Source organism: Ciona robusta, chromosome 5, assembly GCF_009617815.1.
Source record: "Ciona robusta chromosome 5, ASM961781v2".
Classification (NCBI taxonomy): domain Eukaryota; kingdom Metazoa; phylum Chordata; class Ascidiacea; order Phlebobranchia; family Cionidae; genus Ciona; species Ciona robusta.
In genome coordinates this window covers 6,427,204-6,441,532 of record NC_143239.1, presented here as the reverse complement: position 1 = coordinate 6,441,532, position 14,329 = coordinate 6,427,204, and the positions used below count along the sequence as shown (strand labels likewise).

The 14,329-nt window shown below is 37.7% G+C and overlaps 1 protein-coding gene and 7 non-coding genes across 9 annotated transcripts; 7 read left to right on the top strand and 1 right to left on the bottom strand.

The window, feature by feature from the left end:
• Positions 1 to 119, top strand: LOC149736063 (5S ribosomal RNA). The gene has a single exon (XR_016385120.1). It is a non-coding gene; the product is annotated as a 5S ribosomal RNA (ribosomal RNA).
• A 285-nt stretch (positions 120 to 404) lies between these two features.
• LOC149736062 (5S ribosomal RNA) lies at positions 405 to 523 on the top strand. Its single transcript, XR_016385128.1, has one exon. It is a non-coding gene; the product is annotated as a 5S ribosomal RNA (ribosomal RNA).
• Positions 524 to 4,468: 3,945 nt separating this feature from the next.
• On the bottom strand, positions 4,469 to 9,203 carry LOC149736061 (uncharacterized). 2 transcript variants are annotated; one of them, XM_089878792.1, is made up of 4 exons: positions 8,729 to 9,203; positions 6,611 to 6,988; positions 5,097 to 5,318; positions 4,469 to 5,039 (listed from the first exon to the last, which is right to left on the bottom strand). In XM_089878792.1, the coding sequence occupies exons 1-4, from the start codon at positions 8,734 to 8,736 to the stop codon at positions 4,658 to 4,660; spliced, it is 990 nt and encodes a 329-aa protein (XP_089734918.1). In that variant the 5' UTR covers positions 8,737 to 9,203; the 3' UTR covers positions 4,469 to 4,657. The 2 variants fall into 2 exon arrangements, with proteins under 2 accessions (XP_089734918.1, XP_089734917.1); XM_089878791.1 differs by having other exon boundaries at positions 4,469 to 5,318.
• Positions 9,204 to 11,546: 2,343 nt separating this feature from the next.
• LOC149736060 (5S ribosomal RNA) lies at positions 11,547 to 11,665 on the top strand. The gene has a single exon (XR_016385119.1). It is a non-coding gene; the product is annotated as a 5S ribosomal RNA (ribosomal RNA).
• An 810-nt stretch (positions 11,666 to 12,475) lies between these two features.
• Positions 12,476 to 12,594, top strand: LOC149736059 (5S ribosomal RNA). Its single transcript, XR_016385118.1, has one exon. It is a non-coding gene; the product is annotated as a 5S ribosomal RNA (ribosomal RNA).
• A 288-nt stretch (positions 12,595 to 12,882) lies between these two features.
• LOC149736058 (5S ribosomal RNA) lies at positions 12,883 to 13,001 on the top strand. The gene has a single exon (XR_016385117.1). It is a non-coding gene; the product is annotated as a 5S ribosomal RNA (ribosomal RNA).
• A 752-nt stretch (positions 13,002 to 13,753) lies between these two features.
• Positions 13,754 to 13,872, top strand: LOC149736057 (5S ribosomal RNA). The gene has a single exon (XR_016385134.1). It is a non-coding gene; the product is annotated as a 5S ribosomal RNA (ribosomal RNA).
• Positions 13,873 to 14,210: 338 nt separating this feature from the next.
• Positions 14,211 to 14,329, top strand: LOC149736056 (5S ribosomal RNA). The gene has a single exon (XR_016385133.1). It is a non-coding gene; the product is annotated as a 5S ribosomal RNA (ribosomal RNA).

Below are 14,329 nucleotides of genomic sequence, written 5' to 3'. Positions count from 1 at the left end.
GCCTACGACCATACCACGTTGAGAACACCCCATCTCGTCCGATCTGGGAAGTTAAGCAACGTCGGGCCCGGTTAGTACTTGGATGGGTGACCGCCTGGGAATACCGGGTGTTGTAGGCGTTTTGCTTTTGTCCAAAACGTTTTAAATGTTTGTTATTAAGGTATCATATTCAACAAAATGGATCAATATCGCTTTCTATATTAACTAAATGCTTCGTCCAACGAACTTCCGTTAAAAGCGCTGTTCCATCGCAAGATTTTAAAATGTTTTAATGATCATACTAACTGATAACTGATACATTTTAATGGTAATGCAGTTTTAAGCAGTATCGTGTATCTTAGTTGGCTATAATTATGACGTCACAGTGCATCGCGATTATAACCGCTGTTTCGCGACGTACTATCGCCTACGACCATACCACGTTGAGAACACCCCATCTCGTCCGATCTGGGAAGTTAAGCAACGTCGGGCCCAGTTAGTACTTGGATGGGTGACCGCCTGGGAATACCGGGTGTTGTAGGCGTTTTGTCATAATTAAACACTACAAATTTTGACATTTTGAAGATTTCTCCACGTTATAATGGCAAACACAATTGTACAAAAGTCTACGACGTTAGATCGACGTATTTTAAACGTTTCAAACCCTTTGAAATTTCTGAACTCCTGACAGTAACATTATCTAGTATCTTGGCAATTCAATTGTCGCCGCACAATTGTGACTGTCGCGTCACAAAGGAGTTGGTTTTCAAATTTTCTTTAACGCAAACAGGCGGGAAGACCAGACTGACTGTCTGTACACTAAACAAAAACAAACGCAGAGAGACATAACTAACTTAATTTGGCTAATCCCTTATCTCTTTCACCCTAAAATGACCCAAACGCTTTGATTTTACCAATTTAGCGGTAAGTGGTCGCTTTAACGGATAGGGTCTTGTTAAAAATGATAAATTATTTGACAACTTATACTGATTGGTGGTGCCTAAGTGTTTGTAGGTAGACAGCGGACAATTTACAAGTAGTTATTGGCCATAACTACCCGATATCGGAAATTGTTTCGATCTTTTTATCCTCATTTGTCTAAATCTATTAAAATTTTAGCAAAAATTGAAATCCTGAGTAAATATTGCATGTCATGAGCAAAAAACTACGCCGAATTTATAAAGGAACAACTTATGTGGTTGCAGAGAATTAATTAGTTGTACTTTTGTATGTTTTGGAATTTGCATAACCTACATGTTTTTAAGAACCATATAGGTGTCGGGCCGGTTGTCACACTTCCGCATTGGGGCAGGTGTATTATATAGTAATGAGTCATTAAATATTAAGTGGAGAAAAAAAAAACGCTTGTACTTAATGCTACTAATGCCTCCCACGTATTTTTACGGTAGCTTTAGTTTAATTTGTAGCTTTCATGCTAAAAGTTATCGCAAAAAGTTGCCATATTAAAAGAAGGCCTTTAGTGTATACTTCATAATATATTCATAGATATAAAGAATATTGCTAAATTACTAATGTGACTATACTTATCCAAATGTTGACTCCTAAACCAAACAAAAGTCCGAACTTGGTATTGAAACCCCACAAAGGAAAGAATATAAAAATAAACAGTTTTATCAAAACAAACTGAAATCTACAAATATTTACAAACTTAAGATTTCCTCATATGGTTGATTGTATAACAAAACACATAGCGTGCAAGGGAGATGGGATCGCATATTTAACCTCGAAAGGGTGAATGGTAAAAGAGGGAAAATCCCATAGCGAGAAACTAGCTCGGGGTAAAACTTTGTGCGTATTTGTTGATATGGTTGACCGGAATATCACCGCCGTGGGTAAATAACTCAAGTAACTCGTTTTTCTACTTGAATCTATTTTAAGTCTTGCTTTGCGTGAGATAGGCATTATGTGGTTTCCAGTAAATCTAACTTTCTGTGAATTTAGTGGCAAAACTGAAGTGTTTCGTCTCATATTCATTAGTGCAATAACCGGTTCGACAACTAATGTCCTTAAAGGCATGTCGACAGGCTTTGCAAATTCCAAAATTTTTAAAAGTACAACTAAAAAGCTTTTCGTGACCTCGTAAACTGTTCCTTTAAATTTTTTCCGTTCATATTTTCGCTCATGATATGTCATATTGAGTCTTAGTTTTAAATTCTCCTAAAATTTAACTGTACCGCCATTGTTCTTCATAAGTTAATCGTAAGATTATACACCGTACAATTAAAACTCACCAAGTTGTACTATAACTGACGTTATATATATCTTGGTGACAATTATACCACAAAATTCACCTTAATTCAATTTATTCATGAAGTTGAATAGCCTCCTAGTGCATTTGATACCATTCTCTGGTTTGTTTTGTCATGGGTGACTTGGACTTGCGTGCACTTTCAAAAGCTTAGTTAACAGGCAGTAAGGGGAGAAATTTTAAACCGATGATTCAGAATTAACAGTAAATAGCTTTTCAAAATGGGTGGCAACAGGCATAAGAACGTTTTCTACTTAAAATAAATAACACATCAAAATCGACTTTTCACAATGAATTTGTTCGTCGCAATTCTTATCGTGGCGTAGTTGATTTTAAAAGTGTGACTCGGAAAAAAATGATCATAACTTAACAATCTTTACCTTTATACTGTACCATCTATAGCCGTCGTAGTAATTTAGTTGTAAATCTTGATTATCAAAGTAAAACGTTCTGCGACCTTATATACGATACAATCACCCTCGTAGGCTCGTATATACATATTATAAAGGCCCTTTGAAGTGTTTGTAACAATATTGCTAATATACAATATTCAAATAAGTTTTCCCGAGTAAAGTATTGATTCATAAAATATATAATAGCTTTATTTGATAATGTAATCGTTGTCTTTGAAAAGTTCTTGATCGTCGCTACTGAATAAGTTCCCTGTGCTTACTTAACGATAAGTAAACCTCTCCATCAATTATGATTTTAACCGTTAACTTTAAATGAGAAAATTTTCCAAGGTTGATATACTTAGGAAGCTTTCCCGCCGATCATTAAGTCAAAGTTTTGAATGACAGATCTAAAGTTCGACAACGGTTTCTGACGACGCTGCTTCGCTGGTGTGTCACAATAGAACTCGTATTCCCGAATCAAAACGCCACTTGCATTTCGAATGTTTTGTAAAACTATATTACAACATCTTTCGGTGTACACCTCCTATTGACCTGATTTTTTTTATTATGCATCGGTAAGGTTTAACAGCGAAGTCATTCATTACAGGGTTTATGCCCAAGCTGGCGCATGATCTAATGTATTAAAAGACCCATGTTAAAAAAATGATTTTAATAGTTATTATAGAAGGGCCTTATAGAAGGAATTTTCATTACAATGTAGACCCATCCATCTTATTTAAATTGTTGTTTTCGTTCTTCCGGAATATTACGCAATAGCAAAGTTACTCAAAATTCCAGATTCTCTTCTTGAGAAACGTTGCGTGCAGACAGCGCCTACGGACCATATTTGTTTGTCCCCTTGTGGGCTCCAGTATAACCCCCAACGGCGCGACCCTTTGTTATGATAAGAAGCTTATTTAAATATTGGTGTGGCTAGTGTGTTTACATCTAACTTGCCCAAACGATTATGTTGACACCGGGCTTGGTCATGTCCAGTAAACGATAAACCTGAGAACTGCCCCGTTTGCTGTTCTATATCAATATGGTCTGTATTTTATGTTTTATAGTATATATAAGATTATAGGGTAAAATGATTCAAGTTTTTAAAATCTTTTATCGTCGCATTTGGTAGTAAATAAAGAATATTTACAGAATTGTATGACCGTATCCCCACTACCCAAAAAGAGCGTTGTTTACTGTTAGAAACACGATCAGGACACCTGGGATATTTTGTGATGATGTTGTCCATCTTACCCCACAGTAATATATTTTCAGATTGTAAACACGCTAAAGTAAATGTATAGAAAAGTGCGATTTAACATGTAGCAACCATATTAGCCCATTTCTTGCTTTATAACCGTTAAACCAAAGCGACACAACACACAATTGCCTTGCTGTGTGATCAGCATTTAAACGACCCGTAAGATGAGGCCTCAACCTCGCTTCTAAGATGGCATGGTTTTAACGAAGTACTTTGGAACTATAGCGCGAATGTTTTGACACCACATAAGCGCTCTTCAGTTGCATACCAAGAATTTAACCTTGAATACCCAGCTCTGACATTTACTTTAATACCCCATGCACGTTTTAAACTTGTTTCAAATAAGTTCCGGATATTTTATAAGTCTTCTTACGAACACCTGTTACATTAGCGAACCATAGGAACAGTGGTTTGCTTTGTACGTGGCCGTGACTGTGCGGAAACTAAGCGGAGTATATTATTTTGTGCGTTTGTTTTCTTTTTGAAAAGCCAACTCTGTTCTGCTCGTGCTAAATCGTTTCTAACATGGCAGAACAACGTTTGGTGGCAATAATGACAAACAGATGTTTTTATTAAGCTTTAATTTATTTCTACGCGACTCTACAACTGTAAAAATGTAACATACACAACTAAATACTCTTATCCGTACTAAAAGTAAAAATGTTTTGGTTAAGTACAATTGTGACGTAAAAGTGCAATATGTACAATCACAATAGAGCAGTGTGAGGTAATAAAGATAAGTTTTGGTTTAAACTAAGAGACTGCTTTGCAGTTTAAAAACTGGTTTGCTGGAATTGGGTTTGGAATTTTCGCTGGTTTTGATGTAGCTAGGGCTTCTTTGCAAATGTTCACTTTCCCAGTTCTGAAAGGGTCCAATACAAGAACGTGGGTGTAGAATGGGGGAGTTTCTTCTACAGGGTCGAAGTATGGGAGTCTTGTAATGGGGTGGAAACCGTTGGCTTCATGAAAGTGGGCAGCTTTTTCGCTGTGGCTGATCGCTATTACGACTGGGGCTGTCGGGTTACCCATCATTTCTTTCATGCTTTTATGTAATGTTGATTTATTTTGTGGACCTTTTGTGCACCTCTCCGGCTCAGCTGACTTTATGCTCACCGCTTGGGCAGTTGGTAGTTTTCTATGATTAAGCAGTGTGAAATAGTGCAAATAATTAGAACCGTTCCCACTAAATAACCTTGAAAAAAATCCATTGCCGGTGTCTTGCGTTTCTTTCTTTTGTTGAATCGACTTTTTCAGCCAGTACTCGGCCATAATTTTAATCGCTTCCTTATATAGGCTGCTTCCTAGACCTCTGGATGTATGTTCAGGTAGCATCGCGCAGAAGAGTCCGTTCCACATTGGGATTCGACTTCCGGATAACTTCCGGCAAATGTTGTTATTTTCCCATGCTTCGTATCTGGAAAAAATAGTTAATTTTAAATTTTGTTAAAAATATACGATTCAATGTAAAACTATACAATCTATTTCTTATAGGAAAACCCGCATTTTGAAATATTTTCTTAAGTTAGAAAATTTACACGTCAAGATTCATCCACGAGTGATTGCGTTTATAATTGATATCCTTTGATATTTGATCTTCTTTGTCTAAATATCGATGAAGTAAATCTGTATTGGTTGTATTGAGGCGTAACTTTTTCACCCTTCCAAAGATTATGTATAAAGGGACCTCATGCTTTTATCTAAAAATAACATTAAACCGCTAAGTTCCGCCGCCGTGTTTCAAAATGGAAAAACCCGAACCCTTAATTATTGGATATTCGTCGTATTAATAAGCACTGACAAAGGACCTGGCCTCCGGGAATTTTCACTTGTGTTGCTTTAAACTGGCATAGATGGGCCAACGTCACGTACTTGTATATATTGTTTAGGGGATTCTTACGCGACTACGTCATTGGCATTCATTCGAAAGCAGGCATGACCGCATGACGCCTAAAGCGAATTTTATCAAGTTATTCCAAATACAGATAAGGCCATTGTTATCCCACCCTATTAGACGTTGTAATATATCAACGATAGAAATGACTTGTTTTGTTGGGTTTTTCTCGTATAATTGGTAACTATACTAAGCGGGCACGCATGCTGTTGATGAAATGGAATACCCGTGTTATAACTGCTGTCGTTGCTACGGTATAGGTGAAAGGTATTTATTCAGGGCAGTTTATATTGCAGTTATATACGTCGTGTTGACGAATTAAAATCCGGAACCTGTCAATCCATCAAAATAAGACATGTCTCGCATATAACCGACCAAGTCAATAAGTTCAACCTACAACAACTTTATAAAGCTGCTGTTTACGACCGAGCCACTCCTTATCGAGTTTACGCAACAGCGAGGTCTTTTTATCGACCAAGAGGCCCCCATTCAAAGTTGAAGCCATGTAAATAAATACAGGGAAAGCTTTTAAGAGTTTCCTTCGCCATCTAAAGCTTTGTTTAACTATTTCGCTTCGTGTATTGAGCTAGGTAACGGGGATGGACGGTTTAACTCTGTAACACGTGATCTCCTATGATTCATTCCTGGCAATATATTTGCGGGATTTTGTAAGCACCTCTGGGCATGAGATAATTTCGTGTTGCAAGGGAAAGTTGTTTAAATATTTTGGCCAATATACAAGCGGTTGACGTGTGGTCGGACGAGGTAGACTCGCTCTTTAAGCTGGTATTATAAGCGTGAGATCTTGCATTTACCTTTTGACTCTCTCGAATCCTTCTGCGCTGATTTTAGCGAGTCCATGTTTCTCGTAAGCTTCCCAGTAAGGCTCGTCGTCTGTAATCGCCCAACCGTGACCGTCACGTGACGGAGGAACGAACACGACTCCTCCGCCGATCCTACTGTTGCTGTTATTGTTTTCGTTTTCACAAATTCTCATCACGAGTAGAATCCCTTCGCCACTTCCTACTGTGACGTCATAGTTAGCGTCGAGATAAGCGCGAAGGAAGGCGTCCCTCTTATTATCATCGGGAATCATGTACTTATACAGCGGGTATCGATGGAAAGATTGAACGTAGCATTCTCGAACTACTTTCCAATCCTCTTGTGACGTAGACAATTCAATTCGAACGTTTCTGAAATGTAAAAAAATACAATTGTTAAATAATTGTTTTAGCGCCCCATTTCTAACGTTATAATTACTCTAATTACCTGTCAACAATACCGCTATTTATTTAACAATTTGAAGTCTATATCGCTAAATTACCCCACACACAAACAATAATTGCTGTATTCGATAAAATGTCCGGTTCTTGCGGCTTTTAGGGGTTTTTATCAGGTACGTGTTTGATATTTTATCCTTGGCCCTAAATTTAAGTTTTGCGTTGTTGGGTTAGTTTTACACGCATTGCATTTTACACGCATTGCACAAGGTCGTTTTTTTTTTTAAAAAAAACAGCATAAAATTAAGGTCACCACAAAGGCACGGCGGAGGCTTCCTAATCAATCTACGCGTCGTGAGAATTGAAATTTTAAGATTTTATCTGAAAACCAATGTTTATAAGCAAGGTTACCCTCGGTAAGTGAACGTGCAACGTTTGCAACTAACATGGAGGAAAATAGGTTTCGGTCTCACATACAATATGCTACATACTACCAGCGATAATATCTAAACAGGCGAAAATTACAATGTATCGAAGTTTTGGAATTCGAATCTCACCCCGGTGACTACTTAGCGAAACTTTATCATCGATCAATCAAGGCGGTTTCTAACTTACTAAACTTTTCGGCTAATCTGTTTATCGAAGTAAAACTCCAGCCATAACTTGGGCTGAAGGGGGAATTGTTTACACTTTAATAGTGATAATATCTAAACGCTCGAAAATTATACCATATCGAAATATCTTGGTTCGAATCTCACCGCGGTGACTACTTAGCGTCGTTGCTGCTGGTGCAACTTTAGATATTGTCATTCAATCTAAACCTGTTTTCGTACCTTTACATCACAGTAACATTACAGTTACAGCAGTATTATGTCATTTAGCTTCTTCTCTTATACGCGATGGACTGAATTGTAATATCGTTATTTTATTACGTTGTGACGGTTTTATTTTGTAACGCTTTACCATAAGTGTTCTATTGACCTAATAATGTTAACACCCGCTAGCAGAGCAAATTTGTAGCTTATTAAGTTTAACCGAGCCAAACAAACGTGTCGTCTGGTTTATTTAAGCTGTGTCAGTGAAGTGTTAGTATTAACACAATGTGTCTATAAACGGTACAACGTTGTACATGCATATTGATATAAACCATGCCACATTTTTTGAACAAATATATTTCTGGTTTAACCGCTAGACTAATTTGTTTCTGATTTCAACTTGGCGTTTTTTAAACCTTGTCTAAAAACTTGTAAGTTTACCTCAGTTGAGGTATTGACCTATATGTCCAACCACAAGAAGAGTAAATTGTACACACCACAACGTAAAATACATACAGCGGTAAATATACCGTGGGATTGTTTACTTCATACAGTCATGCGCGTATATTACCTATTTCATGTTGAGCTGTGCTGATCACGTGGATGGTAAATTTATAATGGTCGCAATACTTGTAACCAGAACATAAATGTGGCTGTGAACTGGCGCAGAATTGATTAAGCTGCGCCAGGTTGGTATACGTGTAAGAATGTGCGGTTCAGTGTATTTAAACACGAACTATCCTTATTACACTATACCGCGCCCTACTTATTATACCACACTGGACCAATGTGTTTCACATTAAAACCACATCGGTTTAACCGTTAAACGGTTCATATTCATAAGCGATGGTTTCAGCAATAAATTCAAACAGAAACTTATTTGTACTCGTATCCTTACCTGTTCATGTCTTTGTATCCGAACGTTCTCTGTAGTTATTTAGAAATTCTATAAAACACACATGTACACCTACAGATATAAAATACTACAATGTCAGGTTTATGGTTACATTACATTATATCGTTTAAAAACATTCATAAGTAACAAAATAACTTAGACTACCAGACGTTGCAACCCTGATGATGCGCCTATGCTATTAAGTAACGAGAAATTCCTTGATTTAACTTTTTAACACCTGTTGAATTTGTAGTAAACAAAGTCAAAGACTGCTACAACGCAACTCTGAAAGGACTACCTAAACCTGCTAAAGCTTTGTTCGGGGTAAAGAACAAATAGGGCTGAGCACTTAAAACCGAACTTATTCATACCCTGCAACCGCTGTACTTCGGTCTATTATATGCATTGCACGCTAACTATCACAAGGGTAAAGTCAAGCATATTTTCCTGAATTATAGCCTTCCAAACTGCACGGACAGGTATTTGCATTCGGTTAAGTAAATACTTCGACGCTTTGGCGAAGAAGGTTTTAAGTTACGGAACCTTTTTCCTTGGAGCGCGTCTTTGGAGACTTTTCTTCGATATCAAACGGCTTTACCAGTTTACATGTTCGAGATAAGAGGTGTCAGCTGTGAAATAATGCATTATCTTCGCTTGGTAATGTCCACTGTGTATTCGTAGCTGTCACTGTAAAACATCTATCAGCTTAAAACATTTCCGATCTTGGTTAAACTGATGTCAGTCTTGGTAATTCATTACACAAACACTGCGGACAACTTAGACATAAAGTTTTATATACACTTGAACCTGCATTATTCATTTTAACACCATTTATTTACATGATAATGGTAACAGGTTGCACAAGGTACGGGAAATTTTAGATTGACCTCAAAATGAAATAATCAATCTTCGGTTATAATTTTTATGAGCAGAGGGTTAATGGCATTAGTCATAACTTATAATTGTAAAGTCACCAACCAAAATTGCACCTAGCATCCAATTATTGAAGTTTTACGACCATTTATGACTTGTTCATTTCGTAAATGCCATCCGGCAAAAATCTTTTAATCACTCAGGATTAGTTTTAATCTTTTTACGACTTTGTTCGAGCCATAACCGCGAAATAAAGAAGATGATATTGCATCTGCTTATCCCTTGGGTTGTAAATAAATAACTAAAGAGTCATAATCAAACACCGCCTTCGGAAAATTGTTTCCTATACCGACATAGGTTGTAGCGTGGCCTACTAAAGATATCTTTAGTAGGCCATGGTTGTAGCCAGCATAAGGTCGCCTTAAAATAAATGTTTTTTCAGATTTATTGATAATGTCGTTTAATGTGTGAAATGTATCATTTGTAACGTTTCATTTTGTCGTTATACGGTTACAATATGTGTTTAGATGCGGTGTCTAGAAATTTTGAACTTCCTAAACTATACGGCTCACTACTACACTCTAGTGGGCACCGCGCACTTCTAAAATTCCCCCATACTCGTAAACATGAATTAATTTATCTCTAGTAATATAACAGCAGGAGAAAGTAAATTAATTGAAACCACAAAGAGAAGGAAATTAGCATCAAACGGTAGCCATTAAAAACATGCCAGGGTAAACCTATACTTGAGGAAAAGTATCAGAAAAGCTGGCTGCTAAACCCGCTCTCAAACGTCATAATAACTCTTGTTACTTCAAATAAAGCGAGACGACTTCGTTTATTGTTACGTAACAAATGCTAATAATGACGTGGTAATCTAGATTAACACCCTGTCACGTAACAAAAGGAATTATGACATCATAGATCTCAATTGTATTGCACAGAAGACTCGCGTAAAGGTGTCGAAAGCGTTATTGCGCAAATTGTGGATTGCTGCAAAACAATAAACGGATTATAAATTCTCGCCCAGCTTTCAAAGCTTAATTGAATTAGTGGCTATTGTGATGTATTAGATACGATTGTGACGTAAATAGATTAATTGTAGAATACATTACAATGTCTGCATTATGTGCGGATTAACAACGATTGTGTATTTTCTCCATTGCTCAAATGTTGCTGACACGTCGTAAAACAAATTAATAAAAGTAGAAAAAAATACTTTTGTTTTATTCTTGTGTATTATGTAATATAAAGGAGATCGTCTCTACCCCTTTAAAATTTAGCCATGCTAGTGCTTAAGATATTTAATGATATAGTAGGGTTAGGGAAAATGGGACACTTTTTGTTGTATTTTCTCGTCCCATTTGGTAGTAAACAAAGAACATTCAAAGAAATATAAAACCTTATCCTCACGACTCCCATATAACAGGGGGACTCCCCCCTGTTAAATGTTTAAAACACGACCAGGATACTTAAATATTATGTTATTAAGGTGTCCCGTCTTCCCCCACCCTACTATACCTAATTATCTTGCGGTAGCGGGCAACGGCAGCAGTCCCAATAAAACGTAATGTGTTCTGTTTCTTATACAGCACCTTGAGCCTGCTTACAGGTTATATAAAATAGATTTCTTGTTTTAAATTATCCCTTTGAACTTCTTTCCTTTTTGTCTTTATAATTAAGTGTTCAGACTTGGGGCGACTGATTATTTAAAGCTATTGTTTCGGTAATGGTCGGTTACTATTTATGTATTTTGACACAATGATATTACCGCCATATTAGTGCTGTTGTAAAATGCTCTTTCTTACGTCACACATTCTTATGTCACTGTGGGATAATTACTAATTGTTCACCGACAATTAAAAGTTTGATTTTAATCGCAATTATTGTTGCAAGCTGGTCCTGTCATTGCGCCCTCTTTATAAGCGCTGTTTGACGGCGTACTATCGCCTACGACCATACCACGTTGAGAACACCCCATCTCGTCCGATCTGGGAAGTTAAGCAACGTCGGGCCCGGTTAGTACTTGGATGGGTGACCGCCTGGGAATACCGGGTGTTGTAGGCGTTTTGCTTTAAATTATTTAATAGGATTAAACTAAAATCCCTTGTCTGGTTTTGTTTAAAATCTTGAGCGTCTCTTGTTTTTAAGTAAAGCAATACATATACAGAAGTCGTACACGATAAATTTAAACATTTTAACAGTATCTGTGGCTAGTCTCGTAACAAAAACATTTTAAACAATGACATAATATTTCACTTAATAAACATTGTACATGTCCAAGTAATACGCTTGATACATTACAGCCTTTTTAATGCTGGTTATAGACTTATTCTAAACAATATGGGCGAGGCCCTACTGCATGACACGTTATCGGACCTGGGTTTATACCAGAGTTGGTTCATTACCTAATATAGCACAAACCATAAAGCATATACTACAGTAGAGTTCTTAACCTTTTTAATGCTTTGAAACCTCTGTCAATTTGTTAATTCCAGACGTGTTTGACGAACGTTTTAACTTATTAAACAGTAACAACCATAAATAAAACCGTTCATGGGCTTCCTTTGTCTTAATCAATGGCTTTACGATGCGTGAGTGTCACCCTGCACGGTGAAACGACATGGGTTCTGAGATTTAGGATAGAATTTGAACATAACCCCTGGCTCCCTTTAATTGTTGTTGTCGTTGTAGCTAGGATTATGAAGACAGACCAATCGCTTTCAATGGTTTCGAAATATCAGTCGTTCATTTAGTCGCATCGTGTACGGTAGGGTAATAAATTGTTCACTGCGCGGCGATAGAGAGGTTAAACTAACAGTAATTATGATGTCACAGCGTATCGCCATTATAACCGCTGTTTCGCGACGCACTATCGCCTACGACCATACCACGTTGAGAACACCCCATCTCGTCCGATCTGGGAAGTTAAGCAACGTCGGGCCCGGTTAGTACTTGGATGGGTGACCGCCTGGGAATACCGGGTGTTGTAGGCGTTTTGCTATTTATCCAGAACGCAAACAACGTGCATACGGTTTTATAATTGTGTAAATGTTTTTTGTTTTTTATCAAATCGGTCAAGAAGTAAAATGAAAATGGTGTCCCATTTTCCCCCACACCATTATAGGCCTATATATATATAGTCTTTGTATTGTTCCGTACAAATTGAGAGCATCGTTTTACTTTGAAAATAGATGGAGAAATTACTATTTAAGATGTATAGCTTTTTACCTATGACGTCACAGCGCATCGCCATTATAAGCGCTGTTTCGCGACGTACTATCGCCTACGACCATACCACGTTGAGAACACCCCATCTCGTCCGATCTGGGAAGTTAAGCAACGTCGGGCCCGGTTAGTACTTGGATGGGTGACCGCCTGGGAATACCGGGTGTTGTAGGCGTTTTGGTTTTGTCTTGAGCGTCTCTTGTTTTTAAGTATAGCAATACATATGCAGAAGTCATACACGATAAAACATTTTAACTGTATCTGTGGCTAGTCTCGTAACCAAAAACATTTTAAACAATGACACAATATTTCACTTAATAAACATTGTACATGTCCAAGTAATACGCTTGATACATTACGGTCTTTTTAATGCTGGTTATAGACTCATTCTAAACAATATGGGCCCTACTGCATGACACGTTATCGGACCTGGATTTATACCAGAGTTGGTTCATTACCTAATATAGCACAAACCATAAAGCATATACTAAAGTAGAGTTCTTAACTTTTTTAATGCTTTGAAACCTCTGTCAATTTGTTAATTCCAGACGTGTATGACGAACGTTTTAACTTATTAAACAGTAACAACCATAAATAAAACCGTTCATGGGCTCCCTTTGTCTTAATCAATGGCTTTACGATGCGTGAGTGTCACCCTGCACGGTGAAACAACATGGGTTCTGAGATTTAGGATAGGATTTGAACATAACCCCTGGCTCCCTTTAATTGTTGTTGTCGTTGTAGCTAGGATTATGAAGACAGACCAATCGCTTTCAATGGTTTCGAAATATCAGTCGTTCATTTAGTCGCATCGTGTACGGTAGGGTAATAAATTGTTCACTGCGCGGCGATAGAGAGGTTAAACTAACAGTAATTATGATGTCACAGCGTATCGCCATTATAACCGCTGTTTCGCGACGTGCTACCGCCTACGACCATACCACGTTGAGAACACCCCATCTCGTCCGATCTGGGAAGTTAAGCAACGTCGGGCCCGGTTAGTACTTGGATGGGTGACCGCCTGGGAATACCGGGTGTTGTAGGCGTTTTGCTTTTATCCCGAACGCAAACAACGTGCATACGGTTTTATAATTGTGTAAATGTTTTTTTGTTTTTTATCAAATCGGTCAAGAAGTAAAATGAAAATGGTGTCCCATTTTCCCCCACACCATTATAGGCCTATATATATATATAGTCTTCGTATTGTTCCGTACAAATTGAGAGCATCGTTTTACTTTGAAAATAGATGGAGAAATTACTATTTAAGATGTATAGCTAATTACTATTTAAGATGTATAGCTAATTACTATTTAAGATGTATAGCTTTTTACCTATGACGTCACAGCGCATCGCCATTATAAGCGCTGTTTTGCGACGTACTATCGCCTACGACCATACCACGTTGAGAACACCCCATCTCGTCCGATCTGGGAAGTTAAGCAACGTCGGGCCCGGTTAGTACTTGGATGGGTGACCGCCTGGGAATACCGGGTGTTGTAGGCG